At 46.0% G+C, this 12,346-nt stretch overlaps 1 protein-coding gene across 1 annotated transcript; it reads left to right on the forward strand.

Annotated features, from left to right (window-relative positions):
* The first annotated feature begins 1,410 nt into the window (after positions 1 to 1,410).
* On the forward strand, positions 1,411 to 10,448 carry synpo2la (synaptopodin 2-like a). The gene is made up of 4 exons (XM_056608962.1): positions 1,411 to 1,929; positions 4,484 to 4,635; positions 4,734 to 5,479; positions 6,878 to 10,448. Exons 1-4 carry the CDS (start codon positions 1,828 to 1,830, stop codon positions 9,556 to 9,558), a joined length of 3,681 nt encoding a protein of 1,226 aa, XP_056464937.1. The 5' UTR covers positions 1,411 to 1,827; the 3' UTR covers positions 9,559 to 10,448.
* Positions 10,449 to 12,346: the final 1,898 nt, after the last annotated feature.

The following is a 12,346-nucleotide window of genomic DNA, read 5'->3' on the forward strand; positions in this document are numbered from 1 at the left end:
GGTTCACTTTCAGTGTGTTTTTGTTTGGTCCCTAGATGTTGGCCCCTTAGTCTTTAGTGTGAGCAATGAGGACAGCTGCGAAGCAGAGAAGGGTGGGCAACCATCAGTGGTAACCTAAACACCACTGTGTTGATATCAGCAGCAGTGTTGCTTTGAATGTTATCCCTCCCATCTCCCATGGAAATAAATACTATAAAATTACTGAAGAGCCACAGAGGAAGTCAACTTGCTCTGAGCAGCTGGTCAGACACCTCCGTTGGGGTTCTAAGATACTTTGAGACTCCCATTTTCAGTTTTTAATTACTTAAATGATGAACCACCCCTTTGTTTGAACTGGGTAGCTTACCAACAGAACACCTGAGACTGCATGGACTGGAGACAGCAAAACAGATGGACAGCAGTAGGACTACCTTGGTCAGCCAGCGGGTCTGATACTTGGGTCTTCATCAAAGCATTAAAATATTCCTGACCAAAAACCCAGTCATAACAGCTATTTATTTGACAGAGGCACAATTTATGTTATTTTGGATGAAGAAAGGAAGTAATATAAACAATGAATAAATAAACATAAAATAAAAAGGAGATGTAGGCCTATGAGGTTGTGAAATTGTCTTGACCAGGCTTGACTGGCTGGGCTTCACTGCCCATCCAGTCTTCACGGCTCGTCTTCACTGCTCTTAGAAATTGGACTTCTGTTTTCAATGCAGACGTACAGAACAAACAACAAAGTTGTATTTAAATAAAAAGTGAACTGTGGTGGGCAGCACGGAAAAGACCAGACGGGATACCAGGTTCAAGCAGTTCACAACTCTCGTCTCCCATACACCGCATGACCCCGAGAGCTGCCTTTATTTTAGCCACACACACACAGACACGAAACACACACCAAATACCCCACACCCACGACAACCTTGGTGGCAGTGCCGCTTGCCGAACCTCCCAGGTTCCTTTGCGGCATCGGTCTTGGCGACCATGGCCGGGATCGCCACAATACTAAAACAATTAAGCATAGTACTGTTGTAATAAATAAAGTATTGCCATCATATGAATTGACAGAGGGACAGACAGGCAGATGATACAGCAGCCCATCTTGCTCATTCCGTCAGCCTAAAGGCATTCTGGGGGTGACTCTACTTGAGGTCACCAACGTGAGCGGTGAACAGAGATCAGGTGGAACAGGGTCTCCAAAATGGATGCTCAAGATCGTGGTGCAGCCCAATCTAAAAGATGAGCAGTAGCAGCACATTGGCCAACGGCGAGGTCCTATTTTTGGAAGGGCCATCAACGAGCCACTGGGCTCCCAGGCCTGAGTGACAGGGCAAGTGTTCTCCGTTAGGCCCTCCCCCTGTCTCACTCTGGGCCTGCATTCCTGAGTATAAGCTGACCTAGAGCACCTCCAATCACTCTGTATGCGTGTGTGTGTGTGTGTGTGTGTGTGTGTGTGTGTGTGTGTGTGTATGTCTCTCTCTCTCTCTCTCTCTGCCTCCCTCTCTCTCTGCCTCTGTGTGTGTGTGTGTCTCTCCCTTAACTATTATGGTCGGCCCACCCTCGGGGTAGGTGCGTGTGTGTGTGTGTTTGTGTGTGTGCTGGTGTTGAGAGGAAGCAGTCTGCCGCTGCACCAGTCCAGTGACGCTGAAGGACTCTGAGCTGACTGTGGGGGCCCTGGGCGCGGACCATGGGGCCATAGCACTGAATGGCCCCCTCCTCTCGTCCTCTCCTCCTGTCTGACACAACTTGTTCACTGAAGTGAGGAGCGGATTGTTACAAAGAAAGAACAAACCAAGGACCACAACATCAAAGTACATCGGCGACTTGACGAGGAGGATCATGGTGGCCGAAGAGATCGTGATAGTCTTGTCCGGGGGAGGACCATGGGGCTTTCGACTGCAGGGAGGGCTGGAGCAGCAGAAGCCCCTCCAGGTAGCCAAGGTGAGCGAGCAGCCGACTCTGAACAGGTGGGAGCTGAGACGGTCCTGGCCCACTGGAGTTCTACATGGTAGATCCGTAGTCGTGGGGTCAATCTGGAAAAAAGAAATCATGTGATGGTGACACATGAGAACAATCTATCAGGTGTTAATGGGAAAAACTGATAGAAATGTTGCGGAGAAAGTGAGCCTATGGCTAGTTTGGATCATTTGAGCATTGGGGCTTGAGTTGTTTGGTTTGAGGTCCAGAATGTTGTGAGACTCTGTTGTGGTATATAACCGGTGTGCACATGATTAAGAACTAGGTTAACTTTGAACTTTGGGGTGAGCTAACAACCCTAAACCATTGTCGGTCAAGGTTTTGTTGTACATTCATGTTGTCAAGAGACTCTAAATAATTTCAGGCCAAATACACACACTCCCGAAGGGACCATGATATTCAAATTTGACCTTTGTCAGATCTTCTCGGATCAATGCGGTTTAGTTTTGTTGGGGTTGTTCTTCTGCCAAATATATGACATGCACCATCTGTAACCTTTTTTTCTTCAATGGTGCTTGGACCTTGGCAGTAAACATGACTAATAAAGGTCATACTTTTGTACAGCTTGAATCTTTTGTTAGCGTTTTATAACATTTAGGATAGGAACAGCGTGTGAAATATAAATTACATGAAATAATGAAACAGATTTCTTAAATTAAATCCATAACCATATGAGTTGACCAGTTAGCCAAAGATATTCAATTCAATATTGGACAAAATCCAAATAGGCTGATTACATAGTATCAACTAGGGACACTATTTATGTTACAGGATCCCAGCCTGTCTTAATGGGGAAGGTATGCTCTTCGACACTAATGGCTCAGACTGTTGGCACAGTAAAATCGTTTCCATTACGTCAGATGAGGTTCATCAAACAAAGTGTTTTAATGGTGATCCATGGCAAGCAATAGCATTGTCTGTGTTCAATCTCAATCAGTAAATGTTGAATTGTTGGTTAAATCTGTATTGTATAAACCCCACGAAAGCAAGTGTATTTGCATGGGCAGAGTCTTTCGGGTATTTAAACATTTGTTTTAATTTATGTACAGTATGTGTGTTTGTAGGTGTATGTGTGGACAGACGGACTGATTCTGAGACGGACTGAAAACTGCTCTTAGCATAAAGAGCAGTTTGTGCTTGAGACGGTTGACTAAGCACAAACTGCTCTTTATGCTAAGTCTCTATCCTCAGAGGAGAGGCAGTGTGTTACAGGGTCAGCTGAGGTGTGGGTTTATGCCCTGGACCCCAGAATGATCACAATACCCTGGTTTAGCACATAGCTAATACAAATCCTCTTTATGAATGCTGCGATAGCTTGAAAGGCATTTCAAAGGTTTGAAGTCTGTCATTCATTTATTTAGATTTTGTAACATGTAAACTGTGCTGACATAATTTCAATCGAGAAAACCCACTGCCGTCCAGTGCAACTTTTAGCATACTAATAAATCTAAGCGTTTAAAATGAAATGCAACATGGAGGACGGTTTGGGATTGTCATAATAATAACAGACAAGATCACATCCTTGCCGTCTCTGGAACCCGTGCTTGTCCTTCAACATAGAGAATATAGAGTAGACCCAATCCTGTAGGGGATCAGCAGTTTACAAACTGTGTGTTTGTCATTTTTGCTTCATTCAAGTGCGTGTCCAATGACTTTGTTGATGTGGGCCGTCACTTTATAAGCAGGTGTCATTTAATGCACGTGCACACACACACACACACACACACACACACACACACACACACACACACACACACACACACACACACACACACACACACACGCTTGACTCTACAACCACAAGGTGACAGACTGAATGACTAATTGACATGCCACACTAGAAGCAGGTGTTAGCCACAACAAGAGTGTTGTGGCTAACAAGGAACAAGAGGGACCTGCTGGGAGTTCATTACATGTAAACCACACTTGTTTTTAGAGTGACCTTAGGAAACCTTTTCATCCTAACCTCTTGTAATGTCTTATATGCATATATATAGTATCCATGTTTTATTTTTGTTCAACAACAGTGCCAGGGTTTATATTTGCATTGACCTTGGCAAAATAACCAAAATAACGGACATGAGCCTGTTTAGAAGTGGGCATCCCGCCACAGTTTGCCATCTCTTCTGAGTGGAAAGCTTTGCAGATAGAACAGTAGCCCCCACTTGAGTTGCAATGTATGTGGTATGTGGCTACACAGTGGGCATTGAGTGGCCCAAACAAGACTTGGTGTGTGTCTGGCAGGAACTAACACAGCAGGACCAATATCAGATGGCTTGTTGCCGACTTTATGAAGAATAAATGTAAATAATAGGAGTGACATTTATCCATCTTGAAAAATATAAGAATGTTTAAGGGTAAAATGTCAAGATACAAAAAGTGTATGGTACAATTCAATAGTGTAATACTGCAATTCAGAAATGTAATTTATAAATGACAATCTTCAGACATGTGCTTGTGTGTGGGTTTGTGTGTGTGCGTGCGTGTGTGTGTCTTATGTATCCCCCTGCTGGAACAGGTACGGAAGCGCAGCAAGGCATGCAGGGCCGGTCTGAGAGAGGGGGATGAACTGGTCTCCATCAATGAGCAGGCATGTGGAAGCCTGTCTCACGGCCAGGCCATGAACCTCATCGACAGCTCTCCAGGACTGCTCCACATCCGGGTCAAAAGGTCAACCATGTTTAAAGGATGATATGTAGTGCTGCTATTATGCTATGTGTATGATATATAATATAACACTTATTCACCTATTGGACCTCTTCACGCAGGGCGCCTGCTGGCTTCCAGTCCGTCGTGCTGCTGACGCGTGCTCCCTCGCCCCGCATCGACAAGGAGTACCGCGCCGCTCTGAGGGCCATGTCCCCCGCCCACAGCCAGCACCCGCCCGTCAGAGAGATCCACCGCAGCCAGTCGTCCCTGACCAGCGGCCTCACCTCGCCCCCCGGCAGCGAGGCCTACTACGGTGAGACGGACAGCGACGCTGACGTGATGGCCTACGGCCGGCAGCGGCGGCAGAAACGCCGGAGCCCCAACGCCGCCAACCCGGGGAAGCTGGGGGGGCGGTCCTCCCCAGAGGGCGGGGAGACGTCCGAGATGAGCGGCTACGACAGCGCCCCGGACGCCCGCGTGTTTTCCGGCCCCCTGGACGGATGCGTGGGCTTCGGAGGGGAGGGGATGAGGGGGACGGTAGTGGATGGTGGAGAAGCTCTGCCGGGCGTGGCTCGGAGGGAGGTGATCTACCAGCCTCCGGCCCCGGGGCTTTGGTCATCTCAGACGTCCACCGAGACCTCCTCCATCATCTCCTCGGCTGACGACCAGGGGCCCCGGGATGGGGGCCCGGAGGAGGACAGCGGCTTCCTGGAGCCGTCCAACGTGCCCCTGGTGTCCCCCGAGAGAGCCAAGGAGGCCATGATGCTGGGCTCCCGTAGTCAGCTGGTGCCCATGGTCGGGCCCATCGACACGCCCGTGGATGAAACGCTAAGCACCACCTACGTGGAGAAGGCCAAGCAAGCTAGTGAGTACAGCTGATGTTAGTAAGGAAGGCGAATCGGTGTCCAGTCAGTGTGGTTATGACTGATTAAGTAATCTATTGGTGTGTGGATCTGAACTGAGTGACTGACTGACTGACTTGGTTATTTGATATTATCAAGGACTGTCTGGTGAATGAATTCGATTGAATGTATCTATTAATTTATAAAATGGATTGCTACAACAAACAAACAAACAATACAGGGGCTACTTCAATTATTGTTCAATTGAATAATTGAATCATTCATTAATGTAGAGGAAGACAAATTGAGCCTGATGTGACTGTGTTGAAGTCCAAGGTTCCTCTCTTAAAGTGAGAGGGGCTGGTACATGCTGCTATATTTACTCCCCCAGTTCAGCGATCCGATAACCTCCTAGCTCAGCCCAGGAGCTTGGAAAAGCATCTGCAGCTGCTAGCTGGTGTCAAGTAGCAGCGGGGGAATACTTCCCTAGCTAGCCCTCACCCCTACACCCTTCATGGTTGTCGTATGGTGACGGGACATGTATCAGAACTATGAAGGCCTACTGCTCATGAGGCGATTGAGATTTATAAGAGGCAAAATAAAGTAATCCTATTGTAGTAGTAGTAGGGGCAGGGGCATGCAGGGCAATCACGTTGCAAAGCATTGTGTTTCCTTGTGTGAATGCCAAGGCTTTACTCATAAGGTATGGACATTTGCTGGGCTGGTAGATTTAAAAGTAGATGGCTGTTTTAAGAACTTCAATAAAATGACCAAAAATATTCATAAACTCTTACACTGGGTCAACTTGAAGGATTCTGATGTCCAAATCAGGGATGCTGAGATTCAAGATCTAAATTTCTCATCTGATCTAAAATAATTTAACTGTAGCTCACCTTTAAAATACTTCACTGGATCTTCTTTCAGTTCGCAAACCTTCAGAGTTTTGTGTTTGTAGTGCTGCTAACGTGTTAATGTATCCTTTACCCAAGCTAATGTGAGAAGCTGTAAGGCTTGACCTGAATTTTCTTCTGGAGGTGCTCCTATGTGAAAAGGGGAAGCCTGTTGAGGACTTTCTGGTTAGCATGAATATACCTGATGTCATAGTCAACGTTTGGTCTAAAGGTTAAATGATACAGTTTGATGCCATTCAAATTTTTACAACCGTAGTCATGTTTGTAAGCTTGTATTGAATAACCTCCCAGCCTGATCAGTGTACGTCGATCAGTGCTTTAGGCTCAAATGCCTAAAGATCCTACATTTGTGATGAACCAATGAATAATAAATTAATAATGAGGTTTTTAATCTTTTAATTGTATCATCCTTTTTAAATCATACCGAAAAAGGCCAAACATTAGATGGCAGCAAACTCACCAACGTAATCGTCTATGCTCCTAACCTCTGTGACACTTGCCCTTCCCCAGAGCTGAACCGGGGGGACACTGCACAGGACAAACATGTAAAGGAGGCCAAGACCAAGTGCCGAACGATTGCATCTCTGCTGACGGATGCTCCTAACCCTCACTCCAAGGGTGTGCTGATGTTCAAAAAGAGACGTCAGCGGTCCAAGAAGTACACTTTGACCAGCTTCGGTAGTGTGGACGAGGACATGTGCCAGGAGTCCCAGGAAGAGGATGGTGTATTTCAAGGAAGTGAGTCAGAGTTTGATGAAGAAGGCTTCTCGGCTGCACCTGATCCAACCTGGGACAGCGACTGCCTAGATAAGCTGGATAAAAGGGCAGCAGCGAGTACTGGGGGTAGTGGAGAAATGTCTGGAGGTGCTCCAAGTCCAGGGTTGAGTGACACCACGGGCAAAGGAGCCCAGCTGTTTGAGCAGCAAAGGAGAAGAGCTGCTGAACACGCCAAGAAAACGGAGGCTGCACAGCCTAAGATGCCTGCACAGCCTCAAAGCCAGGGGCGCGACCAGTGGCAACCTCACGCAGAACCACAGGCACAAGCAGTTGTCCCGTCTCCACAAATGACACAAATCTTACGAGATGATGCTCAACCTATGATGGCCCAAGCCCCAGTCGCTGTGTTAGGTAACCAAGCTAATAGCAATATAAGTTACACTGGAGTGGGCTCGGCCAGCATGGTCATGCCACCTACATCTGCAACCCCCTCCGAGTCATCGATACCGGACGTTTTGTCTAGTAATGTTCTCAACCGAACCGCCCGTCCCTTTGCCCCGGGTTTTATAACCAGCAGGTCTGCCACAGCCCCTGTTGTGTTCCGTCCATCTGTAGCAAAGAAGCCCCAGCGTCCTGCCTCAGCGATGATTGCATTGACACCATTCTCCACTTCCTCTGAGCCATACAATAATGTTGCATTGGCAGCTATGCCACCCTTACAGCCGATTGGTCCACCATCAATGTTCTCACCGCCTTTCAGTCAGTCTGTACCTGGTGGTCCTCTCCCCTCAACCCCAATGGCCTTTCACAATCAAATCCCTCAACCTCCTCCTTATCAGGTACAGCACATGCAGGCCCCACAACCAATGACAAGTGCTCCCCAGGCTCCATATACATGTGTGGCTTCCCCGCCAATGCCTCCTGTATCAATGCACCAACCAGTTTCATATGGACCTGTCACTCCAAGTGATGCTGCGCCATTGCTCCAAGCTTCTGTAGCAAAGGCTCCTAATCCAGTTCTGCCAATCCCTCCAGTTCAGGTGCCAATGGTCCAAACACCGCCCGTCCAAGTCTCCCTAGCCCCTTCAGCTCCAGTGTCTGTTGTCTATCAGCAAGCCGCTGTGGCTCCTACTCCTGTCCCTGGGTCAACAGGTCGCACAGGCATTCTGTTGGATGCTCGTCGGCGTGGTGGGAAGTATAAGCCTATGTTCAATGTTCCAGAGGTCAAGAAGAACTCACCTAATCCTCACCTGCTGTCCATGGTTCAGAATTTAGATGAAAGACCTGCCCGATATCGGTATGGCCAGCCTCCGGAGGCCTACAGCGAAGATGTGGAGGAAGACTACAGTGATTCTGGTAAGGGCAGGATGCCCCCCCCGGTGGCCCCCAAGCCTCGGGTGATCCATGAAGCCCCCCAGATTCCTCAAGCTGAAGGCAAGGGGGCTCAGCTGTTTGCCCGGAGGCAGAACCGGATGGGCATGTACGTGGTGGACACCCCACCTGAGACTCCTTACCAGCAGGAGGTAACCTATAATGCTCAATCTCAAGCCCTATCCCCAAATCCGTCCCTCACATCTCCATGGAAGTATTCCCCCAACATCAGAGCTCCACCACCCATTGGCTACAATCCCCTCTTGGCTCCATCTGTCCCCGTTGGACCTCAGAGAGATGCAGCTAAGCCTGAAAACCCGGCTAGAGGGGGAATGGGCGTGCAGAAAGAGGGAATAAAAGCATTGGATTTCATGAGAAGGCAGCCTTACCAGCTCAACCCTGCTATGTTTAGTTATGGAGGCAGTAATGCTAATCTGTCCACCATGCCTTCCTACCAGGCCCAGCAGCAGCAGCACGCTGGTTATTCCAACACATTGGTGGGAAGCTCGCTCACCCAACCAAGGCAGATCCCTCTGAAAACTGCTCGCGTGTATGAAATCAAGCGCTTCTCCACACCAACACCAATGACAGCACCCTCTCTGACACCCAAGGTTATCGCTCCCCGCTCAGCCACCACTCTCGGGGAGCGTATCACACGTTCCGACATGATCTCACCACCTCCTAAACCTCTAACTCAAACCCATGCCTCCTTTTCAACCTTTGCTCCGACCTCAGCTCCTCTGACTGAGTTCAACTACGCCGCTGCGCCTGCTGCTGGCGTCCCGGCGTTCCCGTCGTATGCTCCAGCCCCCGCACCAAGGCCCGCCCCATCTCTGTTCCAACCCACCGGCCTGCCCAGTCTACCACACATCAATACAGCACCTATTCCACACTATGTTCCCAACGCCCATCCCATGCCCTACACCCCAGTGTCGTATACCTCTGGGCTCCAGTATGCCAAGCAGTTTCAGAGCGCCCCGGAGCTCAGCATACTCGCCTCCTTGCCCCCACTGAAGCCCAACCCTGTCCAGGTGCCCAAGCCTCGCTTTGTTGCCACCAAGCGGGGAGTCCAACCTGGTGTCTGGAGACCTGGGGCTTTTTAACTCCAATGCACCATCTCATTTACAGTTTGTGTGTTGAATAAGTTTGTGTCGATTGCAAGGTTATTTTTTTTTTTTAATTACCTTTTTTTGGGGGGGGGGTTGCAAAATGCTGCTTTACACATTTATGTTTTTGTTGACAGTGGTTACACTATGCTCACATTTGGCTGATTGACATAAGATGTTGGGGACATGCTAGGTGATTGAACAGCAGGTCAGGTGTGTGCCTGTCCTGTGTAAGATTTGGGAAACGACTTCTAGAAGACAGCTATGGATTAAGTCATCATCATCACTGTCTAAGTGGAGCCTGAACTGAATTGCTTTGAAATGTCGGAAATGTTGGAGAATCAGATGTGGAGATGAGTTTATCGAGCACATATTGGACAGCCACCATATGAGCTAAGTGGTTTTGTTTCCCTACTGTTTCTGGCTCGTAGATTTGAAGATCCAGAGGATTTTCATTGAACCATTTTTGTCTATGGTTAAACACTTAAATTATTTGCAAAATATGTAATTCTATTAAAGAATCACACCGTAAGTGGTATTTCTTCTGGTCTTTTATGAATCAGACATTTAAAATGCTAATATATTACTGCGTAAATAGCTGGTCACAAAAAGTATAAGAGTTGTGTTTAACACCATAGCTAACTTTGGCTGGACAGAAATGTTATATTTTTCTACAGGGTTCTGGTTAAAAAGTGCCCTGGCTGTGGCTGAATACACTGTCGCTGGATATCTCAACCACACCTTCCTGGTACCAGAGTACCCTTTCTTGGATGTTTTAAATCCGTACCTTGTATTTAATAAATGTCGCTAATGTTTGAATGTTAACTTTGCGTTGCGTTATTTTGGCGTAATATAATTGCCATCTGGGTGAGGTGAAAAAAGCAGAGCACCGGCATTGTATATAAGAGGGTAACAGAGACGTGGACAGAGACAGAAACAGGGACTGAAACCAAGCCAGACAACTGACTGAAGGGCTTGGAAATACAGTCTATAAATGAAGTCCTCTGGTGTTATTGAAAGTTGTAAAGACAAAGTTCTGCCTGTACAAACTCACTTTAGAGAGGGGCGCATCCAGAAATCAGCAGCGAGAAAATTAATTGAAAAGAGATCTACAATAGTGTTTAAGTTTTAAGTCCCACAGCCAGTCGAAATTAAAAGAGCATTGTAGTAAAATTGTAAGTTCTGCAGGCTTTGGCAAGGAAGAGAGAGGGAGTGATATCCTACAGGAGACACATAAGGGAACCGTGTTTGCTCCCTATAACAAAGAAGATTTTAAAGGTTGCCTATGGATAAAAGCAATCACTGCCCATAACCATCAAGCCCTTTGAGATAATGGGGATTTCAATGCCGATATGAAGTTTACTTGTAGGGCTGAGATTGTTGCGAAGAGTTGTTTAATTGGGGTTTATTCATGTAACAGGTTTCTTGACCGTGAATAGACCAGTGAGCACCAAGATACTTACTTTTTTTTCTATTTAAAAAAATATATATTTCAAAGTTGTTTTTTGTATTCATATTATTATAAAAATAGTATGGGTCAAAATATAAGAATTTTACATTTCTGGATATAGAGCGAATAAGGTGTGAGTGTGAACATGTTTATTATGCAAATATTATATAGCAAGCGCTTTACACTGACTTGGGCACAAGGCATTTTTAATGAAATAAAGGTAGCAATGAAAGCTTTTCAGTGGTCTGACTGAATGTGTGATTTGACACTGCCCCCTATCGTTTAATGTGTGACTTACAGTATCTGGAAGCATCTGGTCATAAATAGCCTGCTTGGGCTAGAATATATTATCAAACAGCAATACAAATACCGTAATATAAATTTGGTGATTGACATAATATTTTATATTGCTTATCAGCCTATAGCCCATTAATATGTATTAGAAGGCACCAATAATCATGTCTGCAAAATAATACATACATTCATGGATTTCAGCTATTATCTATTCATTCCGAGGGGATATGCACTTTTAATTAGTTGTATTTAATTTACTCATGTGTCACCTTCAATTAATAAAAACCAAACACAGGACACAGTAGGCCTACTAATCCTGTATCGTTCAAAAGATGATCTTACTACAATAATAGCAGGCCTGTCCCATGCATTAGTACTCAAGTCGGTCAGTGTGCATGTGCCAAGCAGTATGAGGGGCCGTATGGGACATTATTCAGAATAAGCATGCACATACACATATGAAACCAAACTCATCCACGTACTATACTGAAAACCTTGCACACATACACAACTGAAACACTCACACAAATAACTGAAAAATTATACGCTCACATGCACAACTGAAAAGCTCGCATAAAACCTAGTGAAACCTTTTATATGGACTACTGAAATGCTTTCACACATACTAGTAAAATATTCTCATACACACAGCTGAAAAATGTCCTCTCACATACACACATGTGAAACCATTCAAATAGTCTATAAGAGCTTTTCAGTTGATTGAGTGAAGGTGTTTCAGTTGTGTATGTAAAAGCTTTTACTTGTGTATGGGTGAGGTTTTCAGTATAGTATGTGAATGGTTTCATATGTGTGTGTGAGAGAAAATTTTTCAGCTGTGTTTATGAGAACATTTTATTAGTATGTGTGAAAGCATTTCGGTAGTCCATGTAAAAGGTTTCACTAGGTTTTATGCGAGCTTTTCAGTTGTGTATGTGAGCGTATAATTTTTCAGTTGTTTGTGTGAGTGTTTCAGTTGTGTATGTAAAAGCTTTTCATTTGTATGTGTGCAAGGTTTTCAGTATAGTATGTGAATGAGTTTGG

Source organism: Gadus chalcogrammus, chromosome 15, assembly GCF_026213295.1.
Source record: "Gadus chalcogrammus isolate NIFS_2021 chromosome 15, NIFS_Gcha_1.0, whole genome shotgun sequence".
Taxonomy (NCBI): domain Eukaryota; kingdom Metazoa; phylum Chordata; class Actinopteri; order Gadiformes; family Gadidae; genus Gadus; species Gadus chalcogrammus.

What these genes read in the sequence shown, in the direction of transcription:
- synpo2la (XM_056608962.1), top strand. Translation starts at nt 1,828, where the DNA reads ATGGTGGCCGAAGAGATCGTGATAGTCTTGTCCGGGGGAGGACCATGG. An exon ending in AGCCCCTCCAGGTAGCCAAG is followed by an intron (nt 1,930 to 4,483) that starts GTGAGCGAGCAG and finishes CTGCTGGAACAG; the next exon opens with GTACGGAAGCGCAGCAAGGC. An exon ending in GGAGAAGGCCAAGCAAGCTA is followed by an intron (nt 5,480 to 6,877) that starts GTGAGTACAGCT and finishes GCCCTTCCCCAG; the next exon opens with AGCTGAACCGGGGGGACACT.